This window comes from Gorilla gorilla, chromosome 4 (assembly GCF_029281585.2).
Source record: "Gorilla gorilla gorilla isolate KB3781 chromosome 4, NHGRI_mGorGor1-v2.1_pri, whole genome shotgun sequence".
Taxonomy (NCBI): Eukaryota; Metazoa; Chordata; class Mammalia; order Primates; family Hominidae; genus Gorilla; species Gorilla gorilla.
This window is the reverse complement of record NC_073228.2, coordinates 126702299-126723693: the sequence shown is the minus strand read 5'-3', so window position 1 is coordinate 126723693 and position 21395 is coordinate 126702299. Positions and strand designations below refer to the sequence as shown.

Here is a 21395-nt window from a genome sequence, read left to right as displayed (position 1 = left end):
AAACAGACAAGGTCAGGCTGGGCCTGGTTGCTCACACCTGTAATTCTAGCATTTTGGGAGGCCGAGGCAGGTGGATAGCTTAAGTCCAAGAGTTTGAGACTAGCCTGGGCAACATGGTGAAACCCTATCTGTACCAAAAATACAATAATTGGCCAGGCGTGGTGGTGGGCACCTGTATTCCCAGCTACTGAAATAGTGAGACATTCAAAATAATAAATACAGTTTTATAAACTGTCTTATTCACAGAAAGAAATGAAAATGATTTTTAACCATATAAAAAGATGTTCAACTTCATTCATAAGTCATAAAATCATGAATGACATTAAGAATTACATTGTGATACTATTGTTCACCTATCAGATTGGCACAAATCCAAGAGCCTGAGAACACTCAGTTGGCAAGCTTGTGAGGGAGGATATACACTCATAAACTGCTACAGTAATGCATAATACCATAGTCCCTATGGATGGGAATTTGACGACATCAGCTAACATTAAACATGCATGTAATTTTTGGTCCAGTAACCACTGCTAGAAATTTATTCTAAAGACTCACTGACAAAAATACAAAAAGACATGCACACAGGCTATTGATTGAAGACAAACAATGGAGAACAATTCAGATACAGGCTTTACCTTGTTTGACTATACTTTGCTTTAATGTGCTTTGCAGATACTGCATTTATTACAAATTAAAGTTTTGTTGTTATCCTGCATTGAGCAAGCCTATCGGCGGCATTTTTCCAATAGCATGTGCTCACTTTATGTCTCTGTGTCACAGTTCTGTAATTCTCCAAGTATTTCAAAAACTCTTCCATTATTATTTTATCTGTTATGGTGATCTGTGATCAGTGATCTTACAAGTTACTACTGTAATTGTTTTGGAGTTCCACAAGCCACACCCATAAAAAGATGGCAAACTCAATAAATGGTGCTGGCTATCCACAATAGCAAAGACATGGAATCAACCTAAATATCCATCAAAGGAAGACTAAATAAAGAAAAGGTCCTATAATCCCAGCACTTTTGGAGGCCGAGGTGGGCGGATCACGAGGTCAGGAGTTCGAGACCAGCCTGACCAACATGGTGAAACCTCGTCTCTACTAAAAATACAAAAATTAGCCAGGCATGGTGGCACGTGCCTGTAATCCCAGCTACTCAGGAGGTTGAGGCAGGAGAATCGCTTGAACCCGGGAGGTGGAGGTTGCAGTGAGCCGAGATTATGCCACTGCACTCCAGCCTGGGTGACAGAGCAAGAATCCATCTCAAAAAAAGAAAAGGTGGTACATATACATCATGGAATATTATGCAGCCATAAAAAAGAATGAGAGAATGTCCTTTGCAGGAACATGGATGAAGCTGGAGGCCGTTATCCTTAGCAAACTAACGCAGGAAAAGAAAACCAAATACCACATGTTCTCACTTATAAGTGGGCGCTAAATGATGAGAACACATGGACACATAGAGGGGAACAACAGACACTGGGGCCTACTGGAGGGTGAAGGACAAGAGGAGAAAGAGGATCAGAAAAAGTAACTATCAGGTACTAGGTTTAGTACCTGGATGATGAGATAATCTGTACACCAAACCACTGTGACATGAGTTTACCTACATAACAAACAGGTATATGTACCTCTGAACCTAAAAAAAAAAAAGTTAACAAATAAATAAATAAATGATGAAGGGATAAATGGTAGCCATATGTAGAAGATTGAAACTGAACCTCTTCCTTACACCATACACAAAAATAAACTCAGGCCAGGCACGGTGGCTCCTGCCTGTAATCCCAGCACTTTGGGAGGCTGAGGCAGGCAGATCACCAGAGGTCAGGAGTTCGAGACCAGCCTGACCAACATGGTGAAACCCTGTCTCTACTAAAAATACAAAAATTAGCTGGGCGTGGTGGTGTGCACCTGTAATCTCAGCTACTTGGGAGGCTGAGGCGGGAGCATTGCTTGAACCCGGGAGGCAGAGGTTGTAGTGAGCTGAGATCTTGCCATTGCACTCCAGCCTGGGCAATAAGAGCGAAACTCCGTCTCAAAAAAAAAAGAAAGAAAAATGCAAATCAAAACAACAATGACATATCATCTCACATCTTTCAGAATGGCTATTATTAAAAAGTCAACCATGAAGGAAAGATACTGAGGAGACCCCTGACCCAAAGGAAATAGACTGCAGCACCAAATGGAAGACTTTGGAGTCACGGAAACTTTTCTTTTGAGCTATTTACAGCTTTTAACCATTAAGTAACAGACCAGGTGCAGTAGCTCATGCCTGTATTCCCAGCACTTTGGGAGGCCGAGGTGGGCAGATCACCTGAGGTCAGGAGTTCAAAACCAGCCTGGCAAACATGGTGAAACCCCATCTCTACTAAAAATGCAAAAATTAGCCAGGCATGTTGGCAGGCACCTGTAATCCCAGCTACTAGGGAGGCTGAGGTATGAGAATTGTTTGAACCTGGGAGGCAGAGGTTGCAGTAAGCGGAGATGGCACCACTGCACTCCAGCCTGGATGACTCTGTCTCAAAAAAAAAAAAAAAAAAAAAAAGACACAGAACTACCATTTGACCCAGCATTCCAATTATTGGTTATATACCCTAAGAAAATAAATTATTCTACCATAAAGCCACATACGCATATATGTTCATCACAGCACTATTCACAGTAGCAAAAACATGAAGTCAACCTAAATGCCCATCAACAGTAGACTGGATAAAGAAATCTCGGTACATATACACCATGGAATACTGTGCAGCCATAAAGAAAAACAAGATCATGTCCTTTGTGGCAACATGGTTGGAGCTGGGGGCCATTAACCTAAGCAAACGCACACAGAAACAGAAAACCAAATACTGTACATTCTCACTTGTAAGTGAGTTATAAGGGAGCTAAACAGAAGAGCACACGGATACAGAGGGGAACAACAGACACCAGGGATTACTTGCGAGTGGAGGGAGGCAGAAGGGAGAAGATCAAAAACCTACCTATTGGGTACTATGCCCATTACTTGGGTGATGAAATAATCTGTACGCCAAACTCCTATAACATGCAATTTACCCATATAACAAACCTGCACATGTACCCCTGAACCTAAAATAAGTAAATAAATAAAAGATGGCAAATTTAACTGACAAATGTTGTGTGTTTGGGCTGTTCCACAGACCAGCAATTCCATGTCTCTCCCCCTCTCCTTAGGCCTCACTATTCCTTAGGACAAACAATATTGAAATTAGGTAAATTAATAACCCTACAATGGACTCATGATAAAACTTTAATGGGTGAGAAGTTGCTTCTTAAGGAAGGGCAAAGAAAGTGGTTTCTTGAGATGGAATCTACTCCTAATGAAGATGCTGTGAACACTGTTGAAATGACAACAAAGGATATAGAACATTACACAGACTTAGCTGATAAAGAAGCAGCAGCATTTGACAGGGTTGATTCCAATTATTTTTTAATAGAGATTGGGTCTCATGAGGTTGCCCAGGCTAGTCTCAAACTCCTGGACTCAAGCAATCCTCCTGCCTTGGCCTCTCTAAGTGCTAGGATTACAAGTTAGAGCCACCATGCCCAGACACCTGAAACCAATTCTGAAAGAATTTCTGAGGGTAAAATACTATCAAACAGCATCACATGCTACAGAGAAATCTTTCAGGAAAGAAAGAGTCAACTGATAGGGCAAACTTAATCGTCTTAGGAAATTGGCACAGTCGGCTGGGCGTGGTGGCTCACGCCTGTAATCCCAGCACTTTGGGAGGCTGAGGCGAGCAGATCACGAGGTCAGGAGTTCGAGACCAGCCTGGCCAACATGGTGAAACCGTCTCTACTAAAAATACAAAAATTAGGCGGGCATAGTGGCCTGCACCTGTAGTCCCAGCTACTTGGCAGGCTGAGGCAGGAGAAATTGCTGGAACCCAGGAGGCAGAGGTTGTGGTGAGCCAAGATTGCACCATTGCACTCCAGCCTGAGCAACAGAGCGAGACTCTGCCTCAAAAAAAAAAAAAAAAAGGAAAAGAAATTGGCACAGCCACCAACCTTTTGCAACCACCACCCTGATCAGTCAGCAGCCATCAACATCAAGGCAAACAAAGATGCCCACTCAGTGAAGGCTCAGATGATCATTAGAGTTTTTAGCAATAAAATACTTTTTAATTAAGGTATGTACATTTTTTTAGACATAATGCTACTGCACACTTAACAAACTATAGTGTAGTGTAAACATTTATACGCACTATTAAGCCAAAAAATTAGTGTGACTTGCTTTATTAAGATAATCACTTTACTGCAGTGGTCTGGAACCAAACTCACAATATCTCTGAGGTATACCTGTACAGAAAAGAATGATACATCTTCATATATGTCCCTGTGCAGTGATCTCCAGGATATATCATTAAGTAAAAAATGCAAGTTGAAATAAAACGTTTTAGTATACTACTGTTTAAGAAAAGGAGTGGGGACACAAATATATTAGTATGTGTTTATATTTTTTTCAATGGAAGGCTAAGCCATAAGATTTTTTTTTTACATAAGTAACACCAAGTTTTTTTTTGTTTTGTTTTGTTTTTTTGAGACAGAGTCTCGCTCTGTTGCCCAGGCTGGAGAGCAGTGGCATGATCTCAGCTCACTGCAAGCTCCGCCTCCTGGGTTCACGCTATTCTCCTGCCTCAGCCTCCCAAGTAGCTGGGACTACAGGCACCCGCCACCACGCCCAGCTAATTTTTTGTATTTTTAGTAGAGACAGGGTTTCACCATGTTAGCCAGGATGGTCTCGATCTCCTGACCTCGTGATCCACCCGCCTCAGCCTCCCAAAGTGCTGGGACTACAGGCGTGAGCTACCGCGCCCGGCCTACACTATGATTATTTTTATATGCATCTTTTGATCCCATAAATCTGCTAGCAGTAAGGGCTTCTATATACAGAAGAAAAAATAATTCCCTTTCATCAGTGTAGTGCTGGGGACAGCCTCATACCACTTTTTTTTTTAAATAGTAATTGATGAGAGCAGAAGATAACAAAGTGAGGACAAAAGCAGATGCTGAATTTCAGTAGATAAACTTGATGCAGTGTGCTTGATTTAGAATTATGACTATGCTTTACACAAATACAAAATTAGTTTTTTAAGAATTCTTAAAAATACAAAATACAAGACTAGGTAGCTACCTTGTGTTTTAAGTAGAGAGCCAATCCAAGTGATTTTAAAACCAGTCATTTGATTGTACATTCCTAGTGGAAAAGGCTGAAGAACAAAATAACTTATTTGGTTTATTTTCAAGTTCTTAAGGCAGGCACAGTGGCTCATGGCTGTAATGCCAGCATCTTGGGAGGCTGAAGTGGTAGGATCGCTTGAGACCAGGAGTTCAGGGCCTGCCTGGGCAACACTGCAAGACCCTCAGCTGTACGAAAAAAATTTTTAAAAATACATAAATTTGAAAATAACATCTAAAAAAAAGTTAAAACATATTTCCAGCTCAATGAAAACAAGCTTGCTTGTGCCCCCAAATTTCTAAGCACCATATTTCCAAAATTCAATCCTCTTGTGCCTATTTTAATTCTTAAATGAATGTACCATTCTAAGTTTGTTAATGTTCAAGAACAATGTTTTCAAACTGTATTTCTTGTCCTTAAGGGTAAGGAACATACCGCCGGGCGCGGTGGCTCACGCCTGTAATCCCAGCACTTTGGGAGGCCGAGGCGGGTGGATCACAAGGTCAGGAGATCGAGACCATCCTGGCTAACACGGTGAAACCCCGTCTCTAATAAAAAATACAAAACATTAGCAGGCCTTGGTGGCGGGTGCCTGTAGTCCCAGCTACTCGGGAGGCTGAGGCAGGAGAATGGCATGAACCTGGGAAGCAGAGCTTGCAGTGAGCCGAGATCGCGCCACTGCATTCCAGCCTGGGCAACAGAGCGAAGAATCCGTCTCAAAAAAAAAAAAAAAAAAAAAAAAAAAAGGCTAAAGAACATATTTTACACATGCTTGATTTAATCATTCAACAAATATTTAATGTGGGCTTCTGCTATGAGCCTACCATGAATGAGGCACTGTGCCAGCTACATCCTTGTTACACAATGGCCTCCTTCATCGTACATGCTGGTAATGGATGACTGAAGGACATGGCGTAGAATTGTGGTCTTCCTGACATCCTGCTGCCCTTCTCCCACTGCGATGCCTGAGGGGTTTGGTGACAGGAATGGACTAACCCATTCCCAGTTCCAGAGATGCCTCCTATTTTAACTCCATCTGGTTAACCTACCCTCCTTGCCACGATGGTTGGTTAAGATAACCCTGGCCTCAGCAAATTGGCACTGGAATTCCTCTGCAATTCTGTGTTGAAAAATCAACTAGGGATAATGAGAAAGAAACTGAAGGGAGACTTATTTGCTCAGGGGTTCTCGGGAGAAAAGTGTCCTTACTATTAAATGCGGCTGGGCATGGTGGCTCATGCCTACAATCCCAGCACTTTCAGAGGCTGAGGTGGGTGGATCACTTGAACGCAGAAGTTCGAGACCAGCCTGGGCAACATGGTGAAATTCTATCTCTAGCAAAAATACAAAATTTGCTGGATGTGATGGCATGCACCTGTAGTCCCAGCTACTTGGGAGGCTGAGGTGGGGGAATCACCTGAGCCTGGGGAGGTCAAGACTGCAGTGAACTTTGATTTTACCACTGAACTCCAGCCTGGGCGACAGTGAAACCCTCTGTCAAAAAAAAAAAAAAAAAAAAAAGAAGCTATTCTGAAACAGAAGAGTCACTCTCAGGTAGCCAGGCTCCCTCACTCAGTGTCTCGGACTTGTTCTCAAAAATACAAAATAGTTCAGCAAACCACCATGGCATATGGTTACCTACGTAACAAAGCTGCACTTTCTGCACATGTATCCCGGAACTTGAAGTAAAATAAAATTTTTAAAAAAAGAAAAGAAAGAAATATATACATATATAGATATATAGATATATATAGATGTGTGTGTGTATATATTTATACACACACACATATATAAAATAGCACTACAGTACCAATAAAATGCACACAAATCACTGTTAATTCCAAGGCAGGGTTTACATTGTGCTTATTTTAAAACCAACAAAAACAACCAGAAACTGGATGCTATTAAGGTATTGATAATTTTGTGGTAATATTTACATTTTGGTTATGCTTTTTAAAAGTTTTTACCTGTCAGGTATACACTGTAAAATTATGCAGATAAAATTGTTTTGAATTTGCTTAAAAATACTCCAGAATTTTTTTTTTAAAGACAGGGAGTGAGGTGTAGTGAATGAAAGAATTATAAAATAATGAAGGTAATGGGTAAATGATAGTTTATTAAATTGTTCTATTTTTGTAGTTTAATCCATAAAAGCTTCAAAATAATAATGATCATAATAATATTTCACATTACGATCCTATGTATAAGAAGCTGCCTTGTGTACTGAAGAGCATGATACATTTCTAAGTGTTTATTAAGTAAATCAGTGATAGTATCCAGGTCCCAAGAAGATATATTTGTCTACGCATAACACATGCAGTCACGCACGTACTTAAAATGGACTTTAATTCAATGCTGTGATTTTTACAGCTATAAAAATTGAAGTATAAGTCTGGGTGTGGTGGCTCACGCCTGTAATCCCAGCACTTTGGGAGGCTGAGGCATGTGGATCACTTGAGGTCAGGAGTTCAAAGACCAGCCTGGCCAACATGATGAAACTCCATCTCTACTAAAAATACAAAAAATTAGCCAGACATGGTGGCTCGTGCCTGTAGGCCCAGCTACTTGGGAGGCTGAGGCAGGAGAACAGCTTGAACCCAGGAGGCAGAGGCTGCAGTAAGCCGAGATCACACCACTGCACTCCAGCCTGGGTGACACAGGGAGATTTTGTCTCAAAAAATCAAAAACAAAACCAAAAAACTCAAGTCTAATACATTCATACTTTTGTATTGTGACCTAAGTAGTAATTCTAGTTTTGTTATTTTTGTCAACAATGTATCTTAAAATTCAAACTACAAGCCTACAGTGGCATCCAAGACCTATTATTCTCAGTTCTTAGAATGGACTGCTGTCCATCCTCAACTTGCAAGACCACTCAGGAGCATCTGGCATTTTCTTTCTTGTAAAGCATCTTCCACCCTCTCTCTTCCAGCCTCACACTCCTTGGTTTCTTTCTCCCTCTGGCTTCTGTGCTGGGACTTCTTTGCTTATTCAAGTTCTAAGGTTTTACCCTTGGCCCTCCCTCTTTCCTCACTGTTTCTCTGTGGGTTTTTTTTTTTTTTTTTTAACTTTTATGCTGAATGTCCCCTTAGAGCCATATTTCTAAGCCAGACTTAAATCCACCCTAGACTCCAAAATCAAATAGCTATACCCATCACCAAAAACTCAGTGGGTGCCCAAATGAAATATCTGCCCTGCTTCAGTTCTTATTTGCTTACTGGTACCTGCACCCACGGTAGTCACACTGCTGCCGTACATCTGGTCACCAGGTACTGGAGATATTTGCAGTCATCACTTCCTTTCCATGTTCAATGCTAAAGTCTTAGTTCTAGCCTTCATCCTCTCCTTTCTGATCATTTGCAAGTGTCTCTTAAATGATGAGTACTCCAGAATCATTGCTACAGTCTGACTGTCTCCCCCAAATTCTCATGCTGAAATTCTAAACCCAATGTATTGGTATTAGATGGTAAGGCCTCTGGGAAGTGATGAGGTCATGGGCAGAGCCCTCATAACTGGGATTAGTAACCTTATAAAACAGGTCCCAGTGAGATCTTTGCCACTTCTACACAACAAGCAGGGATCACCTACAAACCTGGAAATGGACCCTCGCTAGACACCGAATCTGCTAGCACCTTGATCTTGGACTTCCCAGCCTCCAGAACTGTGAGAAATAAATTTCTGTGATTTATAAACTACCCAGTTGATTGTATTTTGTTAAAGTAGCCTGAACTAAGATAGTCATCTTTCCAAATGCAAAGCTAATCATGTTACTTCCTTCCTTAAAATTCTCCTACGACTTCCCTGTCTGAAGGTCCACACTCCCTTATAGCTCTCAAGGGTAGTCAGCTGATCTCTCCCCACCATTCTTACTGCAATCACTTTGCACAATCCCGAAATTCCAGTCTGCAGCACAACCCTCCACCTAACTCTCTGAGCTGCTACACGCCTCAAGATCACTGCTCTTCTGGTTTCTCTCCTCCTATGAAGATTACATCACTCATTATTCATTCAACAGACATGTACTGAATTCTGTATTAGGATACAACAGTGGAGATGGACACTACCTAGCCTCAAGGAGTTTATAGCTTGGGGATACTTGGGGAGTTTATAGCAGAGGATATTAAATAAGTAAGCCACTGGGTAGGGAATGGGACAGAATAATCTCCCCAGGAAGTAACATTTGGGTGCATCTGCATTTTCTTACACTACCATCTCCTACTTCTTCACAAACTTATTTAGAGGTGCCCCTCCCCCCCTTTTTTGGGGGCATATCTGAGTTTTTAAATGGCTTATAAGATTTTGTCCTGTATTTCCTCTTTCTAAAATTCACAATCCTAGCAAAAACCTAATTAGATTTCAAAGTCAGCATTTCCTAAGCACCCCCACCTCCGCACAGCCACCCTGCCAGGCCAAACTGACCTCTCCCTCCCTCAGGCCCCTGGATACAAGGCTCCAGCTAACATTGGGTCACCCTAACCTTTCCCGGCCTAGCTCTGAGCAGCTTCTATATGGGCTGAGAATCCCTAAGGGCAGGAACACCACCCTTCCATTTTTAAATCGCTACCAACACAGTACAGGCCCACAGTAAATAAAGCTTTACATGTTTAAAGGGCAAAAATTCATTCTTTAAAGGTAAATTACTTAGTACACTGCGAATAAATTTGTATAAACTTCTTGAATAACAATCGTGCAATATCTATAAAAACTGTAAAGGGCTGGAAATACCACTTCTAGTTAAGGTTCTACAGAAATCCTAGTAGTGGACATAAAAAATCATGTCCAAGGATTTCTTGGCCATCAGCAGATACCTGGGGAAAAAATTACGGCACATCCTACCATGGTAGAGCCCATCTCCAGTAGTTAGAAAGAGGAGGCAGACCTCTCCATATCAATATTGAAAGATGTCTATAAATTGTAAGATGACAGCTATACTAAAATCTTGCCATTTATTTTTTTAAAAGAAAAAAAAGTATGTGCTCACAGCACAAGGAAAAAATTCTAAGATACACCCAGAAACTTTACTTCTGGGGGAATGAGACTAGAAGCAAAGAGGAGAAACCACCCATTTCTACCTTAAACTTCCTATTACTGAATTTGTTAGAATGTGATGTAATGTGTTTTAAATTTTATTTTTATTTTTTATTTTGAGATGGAGTGTCGCTCTGTCACCTAGGCTGGAGTGCAGTGGCGCGATCTCGGCTCTCTGCAACCTCCGCCTCCGGGGCTCAAGAGATTCGCCTGTATCAGCCTCCCAAGTAGCTGGGATTACCCGCGCCCGCCACCACGCCTGGCTAATTTTTGTTTTTTTTTTTTTAAGTAGAGATGGGATTTCACCATGTTGGCCAGGCTGGTCTCGCCTCCTGACCTCAAGTGATCCGCCCACCTCGGCCTCCCAAAGTGCTGGGATTACAGGCATGAGCCACCACGCCCGGCCGTTTTAAATTTTAAACACAAAACACAGGTCGGGCTCAGTGGCCCACGCCTATAATCCCAGCACTTTGGGAGGTCAAGGTGGGAGGATCCCTTAAACCTAGGAGTTTGAGACTAGCCAGTGCAATATAGTGAGATCCCATCTCTATAAAAAATACAAAAATTAGCCAGGTGTGGTGATTTATGCCTGTGCTACTCAAGAGGCCAAGGGGGAAGGATCACTTGAGCCCAAGAGTCCAAGGCTGCTGTGAGCTAGGATTGCGCCACTGCACTCCAGCCCGGGTGACAGAGCAAGATCCTGGCTCTTAAAAACACACATTCACACAAACATAATCGCTAAAGTAAAAAGGTAATTTTTACACAAAAGTGTACATTATTTTACTAGCTTCTTATTTAGGAAACTGAAATATTTTTTAAATTCTGGCTTTTTTTTTAAGCTGCTATATTCATAGCTTATTCACTGCTATATTCCCTACACCCAGAATACAGACACAGACCAGGCACTCAGTAAATATTTGTTGAATGAAAAACTGCTGTACAATCATAAAACCAGTTGTTCAGAGGGGAAAAGTATCTAATAACTGCTTCACAAACTCACAGAAGCAAAAAAATCCCTTCAGAAAGTATTTTAGGGCTGGGTGTGGTGGCTCATGCCTGTTATCCCAGCACTTTGGGAGGCCTAGGCAGGTGGTTTGCTTGAGCACAGGAGTTCAAGACTAGCCTGGGCAACATGGAGAAACCCTGTCTCTACAAAAAATTTAAAAATTATCCAGGAGTGGTGCCATGTGCCTGTAGTCCCAGCTACTCCAGGGGCTGAGGTGGAAGGATTACTTGAGCCCAGGAGGCAGAGGTTGCAGTGAGCTGAGATCACCCCACTGCACTCCAGCCTGGGTGACAGAGGAAGACTGTCTCAAAAAAAAAAAAAAAAAAAAAAAAGAGAGAGAGAGAGAGAGAGAGAGATTTTAACAGTTTAGCTCCCAATCTGGATGAGTTAGGATTTTTTTTAAGCAAATATTTAAAGAGCAAACTCTCATCACATAAGCAATCTTCAAACTCTCCCGAATTTGTCCAAAAAAGAGCTCCTTCCACATCAGTTTAATTCCCAACCTGGAGTGTGGCACATGCCTGGTCATAAATACAAATAATAAAAAGATACATAAAGCTTTGGGAGAAAAACACAACTCGTCTAATAGAAGAAAATCAATAATGGGCAATGAGCCTTAATTATGGTCTATTTCAAAGTGCTTATTTCTGCAGGTAATTAACTTTTAGCTTGAACCGGTAAGATCAACTTCATCTTTTCTTTGAAAGCCAACGCCTCTAACAAGCAGCCTTTTTATCTTCAGATCCTAAATGAATGTCCCAAAGATGGTAAGCCCTCCATGACTGTTGATAGTGCTGATGGGAGAAGTGAGATACCTGGGAGAAGGAACAACAAGCAAGGTTTTAGGCTTAAGAGACTTGGATAAAATCTCCAAGAAAAAAAAAAAAAAGCCTTGAACAAACTCGAGGGTTTGTTTGTTTGTTTTTAAGGAAGATACAGACTAATTAACGAAATGTGAATGCACTGGAAAGGATTATTTATATAAATAACTACCACTATGGAACACAGCTCCCTCTCCCTGCATTTTCCTTCCCAAGGAAAGCACTTTAACAACTTGTTTCAGAACACTTGGATCCAGCAGTCTACTCAACTCTAAAAACCCACCGACTTCCTGGACTATTTTTTCAATCACTGTTTTTCATTCTAAATCTTTCTTTGAGAGGGTAATTTAGTCCCAACTAAGAAAACACAATGGCCCAAACAGACTGTCACCAAATACCAGTAATATTTAGAGGAGGGGAGAGGGGTTAAAATATTCTCCATCAAAGTAATGTAACTGGTGTTTAGCAAGTGTGTGATTGATGTAAATAAAATAACAAACCTTTCAGACTGCCCTGCAATCTTTCTTCAACCCTACAGGTTCTTTAACAACTGGAAGTAAATTCTTCCAAGGTGTACACACACTCAGACATTTCTCCCACTAGCAATGACTGTCCAGGAAAGAATGTTTTAAATTCATTGGGAAATCTCCACCAACAATTCACTTAGTAAACGTGTTGCTCAAAGGGCCCATGCCCTGGTCTCTGCCCTCCCCTGCACTCTTGAGAGCAGGGGTCCTGTTTCACATTTCTCGGTGACCACAGTCCTAGGTATGAAACAGGTGCTCAGCAAGTAATTTTGCCATTTCATGGAACTGCACAACTCAAAAAGAAAAATCTTTGGAAATCATCTAAAATCAATACACGTGTTTAGTTTGGCTAATAAACAGCTGCAAAGTATGATTTAAACAAACAAACAAACAGGTTTTCCAGCTGAACGAATTGTACAGAACTTGGAAGCCAGCGTGAACCTGCCGCGAAGCTACTGTCTGGACTGAGGGGGCAGCTGTGCCAGAACGGAACGCAGCCCATCCTGGGCTCCCGAAGGCGGGCGGCGGGGAGAACGGCTAGTGCCGCGTCCGAGGACTGGAGCTCGGCCGGGAGGAGAGGGTTGGACCCCGAGGGGCTAGGGGCGCCCGCAGCCGCCGTGCCCGGGAGGGGCGCCCGTTTCCTTGACAACCGCGCCAAGGGCGCAGCCCTTCCTCTGGGCCGGGGGAGGGGAAAGAAAACGAGGGGACCCCCTGCGCCAAGGCGGCGGCGGCCAAGGGTGTTTCCTGGGCGCAGCAGCCTCAGGCCTGGCTCGCGGGGCCCTGTCCGCCCGCGGCCCGCGCCTACCGTGTATCCCCGCTCCAGGTCGCTCTCCTCATAGCGAAAGGACGGGATGTAGACCTCCATGGCCGCGCCGGCCAGCCGGCTGAGGGCGAGTTGGGGGCAGGCTCACGGCCGCGGCCGCCGCTCCGCCCACTGCCGGGCCGCCCCGCCTCCCGCCCCGCTGCGCCCGCGGGGCCCCGAGGCTGCGGGCCAGACTCAGGTCTGCGGGCTGACCCGGCCGCTCCCGCGCCCTGGGCGTGCCGGGGGCCGGAAGCAGAGGGCGCACGGCTCCAGGCGCCTGGGTTTCGGGCCTAACGGGCGGTGGAGATCAGCTGGGCCCGAAAGAGGCGGGGCCAGAAAACCTGAGTCTGCAGAAACGGGGTGTGCGCGCCAACGCGCTGGGCGCGGGGACTGGGCCGCACCCGGCGCTCCCTGCCCTGCGGACTCCAGCTGGAGCTTGATTTGCAGTTTGCTAGACGCCACCATTAACAGATTGCCAGACAGCAAAGAATAGAAAGCGTGGCGCTTTTAACTTTTGTTTTGGTTGGTTGAATTTTTTTTTTCCCTCTCGGCTGGCATTAACAGCGGTGAACCAGCCGGCTTATACCAAGACTCTCCGATTTCCCTTCGATTCGAAGGTCAGCGTCTCCTGAGTTAGACGTCGAATCTGAGAATGGTGGTGTACCACAGAGCTCGAAAGTGAGCCCTAAAGTTGGCCGGTCGCTAAGACAAACGCTCTGGCTTCACGCTGCAGTTCTAAAATGCCGCCTTTAACTGTGAAGTACTTTTTAACTGTGAGGGAAAAATAGAATACGGAAAAAAAAACGACTGAACCCGTGCCTCGGACCAGGGTCTAGTAGGCTGAAGATACCTAAAAGATTAAGTGTCCCGGCGGGGGAGGCTTGATTATCAAGTTAGTCAAGTAAACGTTGGGTTTCTTCTTTAGGTTAGCGCACCGAGCAGAATAGAAACGTGGACGTGACTTGTAGGTCACTGAGAAGTGACCTCAGCCATCCAGGAAAAAAAGTAACCAGCCAGCGAGCTTTCTTGGACTGTAAACAATTGCACTTAACTCCGTTTGTCCTTGAGTGCAGAGGACATTTCAGCTTAGCAAACTCTAGACTTTATGATGGGACCCTGAGCCGTGCAACAGAGGGATAAGGCAGCTTCTCGTTTTAGGAACTTACCTGATGTGGACCCCTCTACATTAGTCTCATCTGAAGATCCGTCCTCCTAACCCAGCACTCACACATTTGCAGCTCCAGGATGTGCCCTTCTCTCAAAACTCTGTGCCTTAGTTGTGCCCTGTGACTACACACCTTTCTTTTACTTCTGGCCAGCACCTCCTGAGGTAACTAACCAGCTCTGTGGACGATAAGCTATCTGAGTTCAGAGCCCAGCTTGTAGGTTACCTTAAGCCTCTGGTGACTATACACTGTATGTATGATTTATTTATCTACCCTACCCACTAGGTTTTAGGGCAAGCATGCTTTTAAAAACTCGTCATCTCGTGGTTGGCATAGTACCCAGCACGTAACTTATGTAAGTACTCGTCTTTACAAAACTAGTGGAATGCAGCAGGTACTATGTTCGGTATCACATAATGTCTCATTTCATCTCTATAACAGTCACATGGCCGGGCGCGGTGGCTCATGCCTGTCATCCCAGCACTTTGGGAGGCTGAGGTGGGTGTATCACCTGAAGTCAAGAGTTTGAGATCAGCCTGGCCAACATGATGAAACCCTGTCTCTACTAAAAATGCAAAAATTAGCCAGATTACAGGGTGGTTACTCACCCCTGTAATCCCAGCTACTTGACAGGCTGAGTGGGAGAATTGCTTGAACCCATGAGGTGGAGGCTGCAGTAAGCCGAGATCACGCCACTGCACTCCAGCCTGGGTGACAGAGCAAGACCCTGTCTCAAAAAACAAAAACAAAACAAAAAACCAGTCACATGAGGAAGCGTTATGATAAGACGCAACATGAGTTTCAAGGGCCTCCCACCTCAGCCTCCCAAGAATCAAGTTTTTAATATGCTTTCCATAATATCCTACAACCTGTTAGTAGCCTAAAATATATATTTTGGTAATGGCATGGCTCACCCATTTACCTGTTGGACTTAGGCAGAAATGTGTGATTCCATGAAGGTCTGATAAATGGTCCAAATGATATCCATTTGCTGTATTCCACTAATAGCTGTGTATAATTTACTTTTCCCTTGCTGAAAATGTATACAAACTATCAATGTGTGGGTGTGTTCTTGAGGGTCTATTAGCCCAGCCATAAATGGTAATTGTTACGATTTCAGTTATTATAGATGGCATAATTCAGGCTCACGGAGAGTAAGTATGAAATTACTAGCTAATAATTAGAAGAACTAAATTTCTAACCAAATTCTGTGAATCTTCCAGCCACCGAGGAAAGGGAGAATAGAGCACCAAAGTAAAAGAACATGGCAAATGTATTTTCCTGTTGTTCCTATGTTATCTTTTAATCCAACTCTACGATCTGTAACAGGCCAGCTAAATATCTTTTCCTCAAAACATTAATAAAAATGCATGCTAAATACAAATATAAAACATTGAACAGTTAGTATCTATTAATAGAAGCAAACAATTTTCAGGAGCAAAATAACAAAATTCTGCTGAAATCTGGGTATAAAATTCTTACACTAAAAGTACATTTACTTAGTATTGGGTAGAAATATACTTCAACAAATTGAGATAAACTGCTTTAACACTAACATTTAGAAGTTTTGACTAAAATGTAAATCGAATATATTATACATTCAGCATTCAGTTATAAGATTAATACATCATGACAAAGTAAGATTTATCCCAGAAATGTAAAGATGGCTAAACATTAGGACATCTTTTGATGTATTTCACAATATTGTCAGATTAAAAAATATCCCAATAGATTCTGGAAAAAATTAATGAAACAGTACAACTATTCACACAAATTCTTAGGCTAGAAGTAGCAAGAAATATCTTTAATTTGATAGATTAATGTCTTAGTCCCTTTTCTGCTGATGGAACAGGATATCACAGACTGGGTAATTTATAAAGAATAGAAGCTTATTTGGCTCAGAACCTGGGAAGTCGAAGAACATGGCCCTGGCATCTGTGAAGGTCATCTCATAGCAGAAGGGCAAAAGAGCATATGAGAGAAAGAATAAGGGGCTGGGTTCACTTCTTTAACAATCTGCTTTGAGAGAACATCAAGGGGGAAGTTTACGTTGAGAGAAATGAAGGCAAGAGAGAGGGGCCAGGCATAAATTGGAGGATTTAGATGTGATGAGGTAAAAGCAGATTTTCTGTTAATGAAGGAGAGAAGAAATGAGAAAGTAGTGAAAGGAGGAAAGTTAAGTTTCAGAAATGCTGACATTAATTTTTAGTGTACTGGCAGTTTTTAAAAAAGAATTACTTCAATATGAGCAAAAATTTAGAAAGAAACGCTTCAGATACCTTTGCTATCTTAACTCAGAAACCTATACAACAGGCCAGGCGTGGGTACAGTGACTCATGGCTGTAATCCCAGCCTGAGCGTCTCAGCAAGACCCTGTCTCAAAAAAAAAAAAAAAAAAAAACGAGTTGCATTTAAAAAGACTGTTGTACAGATTTTTTTTTTTTTTTTTTTTGAGATGAGGTCTTGCTGAGACGCCCAGGCTGGAGTGCAATGGCGTGATCTTAGTTCACTGCAACCTCCACCGCCTGGGTTCAAGCGATTCTTCTGCCTCAGCCTCCTGAGTAGCTGGGACTACAGGCACGTGCCACCACGTCTGACTAATTTTTGTATTTTAGAGACAGGGTTTCACCATGTTGGCCAGGCTGGTCTTGAACTCCTGACCTCAAGTGATTCACCCCCACTGGCCTCCCAAAGTGCTGGGATTACAGCCATGAGCCACTGTGTCTGCGCCCGGACTGTTGTACAGGTTTCTGAGTTAAGATAGCAAATTGAAAATATATAACTAATTTCAACCTTCTAGCCCCAGTATAAATGCAAGTAATTTTTCCCTTTTTTTTTAAACCCACAGAGATAGAAGAAATAGGAGAGGAGAGAGCAAGACATTTGTCAGCTGAAAAGCAGATAGAAGGGAAGAAACATTTTTAGCAAACGAGAAATCCCAATCTTAAACCAACAGCAGGAAAAACAGAACCAACCTGATTTACACAGCACAATACTCAAAAGGCGCCACAAAAGGAACTATAGGTACCTCTAGAATGGAAGGTAATTGGCTAAAATAAGGAGTCTTGGTAAAAACTGAGAATCAGGAAGATCCATTGTTCCCTCTACATCTGGAGAATATTTCCTCTAGAGAGGGAAAAAGAAACAATCTTTGCATTAGAAGTTGACTGGCCCGCCGGGCGTGGTGGCTCACACCTGTAATCCCAGCACTTTGGGAGGCCAAGGCAGTTGGATCACCTGAGGTCGGGAGTTTGAGACCAGCCTGACCAACATGGAGAAACCCCATCTCTACTAAAAATGCAAAATTAGCCGGGTGTGGTGGTGCATGCCTGTAATCCCAGCTACTTGGGAGGCTGAGGCAGGAGAGTTGCTTGAACCTGGGAGGAGGAGGTTGCAGTGAGCAGAGATCATGCCATTGCACTCCAACCTGGGCAACAAGAGTGAAACTCCAAAGAAGTTGACTGGCCCAGCTGAGGGCAGGGATACTTTTATCAAAAATAATTGGAGTCTGAGGGTAAGTGATCATACACATACTGAATAATGAATGCTGACACTCTATAAAGGCTGGCAGCAACACCTTTACCTGCTAGGCAGGCAACAGGAAATGTATTCTCTGGGGGAATCTAAATAGCTCAATAGGAAAAACTTCGAAGATACCAACATTGAAAGTCTCCTACAAATAGCCCAATGAGATCACTCTTCAGTGATGCTCTAAGTTGACAGGCCCCATAACTACTCCCAAAGCTTCCAGTCAGCTTTCAAATCCCACTGCTAATCATGAAGAGACATCTAACGAGTAACATATCTGAGGAAAGCATCTAACATGGAAGAGATACCAAAATAGAAAAACAATTTGGAAGAAACAAAAACCAGCAGGGGGAAAAAACTTATAAAGTAAACTGTCACTAATATTTTCAGAGAGATACAGGAAGACATTGCATCCATGAAACAAGAACAGGAAGCTGTTAAAAACAGAAACAATCAGAAAACAGAAAAAGAACTCCTAGAAAGTAGAGCAAAATGACAGAGATGAAAAGTAGGAGCAAAAATCAAATCCAGGTCATCCAATATTCAAACAATGGAAATTCCAGAAAGAGAAGACACAGAATACAGAAGAAAGGAAATCATGGGTGAAATAACTCAAGAAAATTTCCACACCAGAATGTCATGTTTCCAGATTGAAAGTCCCCACACAGGATGAAAACAAACACATGCTATTACAAATCTTTTTTTTTTTTTTTTTTGAGACAGTGTCTCACTCTATCACCCAGGCTGGGGTGCAGTGGCACGATCTTGGCTCACCCGCAACCTCCACCTCCTGGGTTCAAGCAATTCTTGTGCTTCAGCCTCTAGAGTAGCTGGAATTACAAGCACATACCACCATGCCGGGCTCATATTTTTTTTGTCTTTTTAGTAGAGACAGGGTTTTGCCATGTTGGCCAGGCTGGTCTTGAACTCCGGACCTCAAATGATCTGCCCACCTTGGCCTCCCAAAGTGCTGGGATTACAGGCGTGAGCCATGGCACCTGGCCACTGTTACAAATCTTTACGTTATTTCAGAACACTGGAGATAAGATCCTATATAGTCTTCAAGGAGAGGAAGAAAACAGCTCATTCATACACAAAAGATTAGACAAATCAGCGCTTTGGAATTCTCCACAGCAACACTGGAAGCTAGAAGATAATGAAGCAATGTCTTCAAAATTCCAAGAGAAAAGTTTTCTAATCTATACTCAAATTATCTGTAAAAATTAGGGTAAAGTCTTAAAAATAGGTTAGGCACGGTGGCCCACACCTGTAATCCCAGCAATTTAGGAGGCCGAGGTGGGTGGATCACCTGAGGTCAGTAATTTAAGATCAGCCTGGCCAACATGTTGAAACCCCAAAATCTCTACTAAAAATACAAATTTAGCTGGGCATGGTGGCTCATGCCTGTAATCCCAGCTACTCAGGAGGCTGAGGCAGGAGAATCGCTTGAACCTGGGACGTGGAGGCTGCAGTGAGCCGAGATCATGCCACTGCACTCCAGCCTAGGTGACAGAGCAAGACTCCTTCTCAAAAAAAAAAAAAAAAAAAATTGACTTTTGATATATTTGTTTTTAAGAACCTACTCTGTATATTCACCAAAATGAGGGAATAAATCAAGAAAGAGGAAACTGTGGGGTATAGAAAACAAAAGATACAACCCAAAGGAGAAGCAAAGGAAATCTTTAGGATTACCACTGTGCAATGAGTTTAAAAAGGTAACTAGTACAGACTAAAGCAACATGACTCAAGAAGCAGGCGTTTTGAGGTCTGTCTTCACAATGTTTTCTGCTGTGTCTTCCTTTTAACCTAAAGGAACTACTGGAAAATATGCTTCACCAACACAAGAAAATATACCAAGAAAGAGGAAGGCCTGAGTCTCAGGATATAAGGAATACATGCCAGGAGAATGGTAAAGGCAATTCCAAATTTGAGAGCAAGAGGAGTCCAAGGATAACACTACAGCAAGTCCAGAAAGCACCAGCCCCATATAGAAGTCCCCAGGAGAGAGGGCTCAAAGGAAAACAGTTAGAATGGCTAGATTACCCAGTATGGGTGGTCTATGGGAAAATGTACTGAGACACTATTATGGGAAGACATGGGAAAAATTAGCAATAATTAAAAAAAAGCACCAACCACATGAAAAAAATCAAGGCATATTTTACCCGAGGGAAAAATAGCAAGGTAATAGAAAACAAGGAGAGCCTGAGAAACTGTCACAACCAAGAGCAGAAGGAGTCATGACAACTCAGTGTATCCTGGATGTGGTATCCTGGAAGGGGTCCTGGAACAGAAAAAACGCATTAAGCAAAAACAAATGAAATCTGAGTAAACAACAGACTTTAGCTAATAATAATGTCTCAGTATTTATTTATTAGTAGTAACAGGTGTACTATACTAACATGTTGATAGAAGAAATGGTGCAGGGTATATGAGAACTCTATATGTATTACCTTCACATTTTTTCCGTAAATCTAAAACTTCTAAAACAGTTTATTTTTTAAAAAAGGAAGAAAATCACAATACACTTCAACTTTTAGCTTTGAATAATATTTGCATAGGCACAATAATGCAAACACTGATTTAACAAAAAGATTGCAATGTAACTACATTGAAAGGGTGGGGAAGAAATGTGTAAAGCAGAGAGATGGCAGAGTGAGAGAACCAAACTCATTTACCATAAAAAAGATAAGTAGGTAATGCCTAAAATTGATGATTGATAGCAATATATGCCTATTATTTAGAAATGTGAAGGTATATGATGGCAGGAGAAACAGCTAAGACTAGAAAGAGGTTGTCTCTGAGGAAAAGGATTAGGAAAACAGGACATGTGGGACAGAGAACCATTGTTTTTTATTTAGCCTTTTTTTTTTTTTCTTTCCAGACAGGGTCTCACTTTGTCATCCAGGCTGGAGTGCAGTAGCATGAACACGGCTCACTGCAGCCTCAGCCTCCTGGGCTCAAGCAATCCTCCCAACCTCAACTCCCTAGTAGTTGGGATTACAGGTGTGAGCCATCACGCCCAGCTAATTTTTTGTATTTTTTTGTAGAGACAGGGTTTTGCCATGTTGCTCAGCTAGTCTTCGAACTCTTGAGCTCAAGACATCCACCCAATTTGGCCTTCCAAAGTGCTAGGATTAACAGGCATGAGCCACTGCGCCTGGCTATTTAGCGTTTTCAATGCTAGTTTTCAGATTATGTGCATGTATTAATTTGATAAACATCAACTAAAATAAATCAAAAGGATGAAGTAGATTGTAATGCATTGACAAGCAAGAAAACTGCCAAATAATTGACAAATCAAAAAGCAAATTCTAGG

The 21395-nt window shown here is 42.4% G+C and overlaps 1 protein-coding gene and 1 long non-coding RNA gene across 3 annotated transcripts in view; one reads left to right on the top strand and one right to left on the bottom strand.

Moving 5' to 3' along the window:
- Positions 1-13654, bottom strand: part of SNX24 (sorting nexin 24) — a 164634-nt gene extending 150980 nt beyond the window's left edge. For both annotated transcript variants that reach the window (XM_031010737.3, XM_055387423.2), the window contains exon 1: positions 13389-13654. In XM_031010737.3, coding sequence (XP_030866597.1) covers positions 13389-13448 — 60 coding nt within the window. In that variant the 5' untranslated portion in view covers positions 13449-13654. The remainder of the gene's footprint in view (positions 1-13388) is intronic.
- Positions 13655-14612: 958 nt separating this feature from the next.
- LOC134758580 (uncharacterized) lies at positions 14613-20763 on the top strand. The gene is made up of 3 exons (XR_010133926.1): positions 14613-14715; positions 17400-19393; positions 19656-20763. It is a non-coding gene; the product is annotated as an uncharacterized lncRNA (long non-coding RNA).
- The last annotated feature ends 632 nt before the right edge of the window (positions 20764-21395 follow it).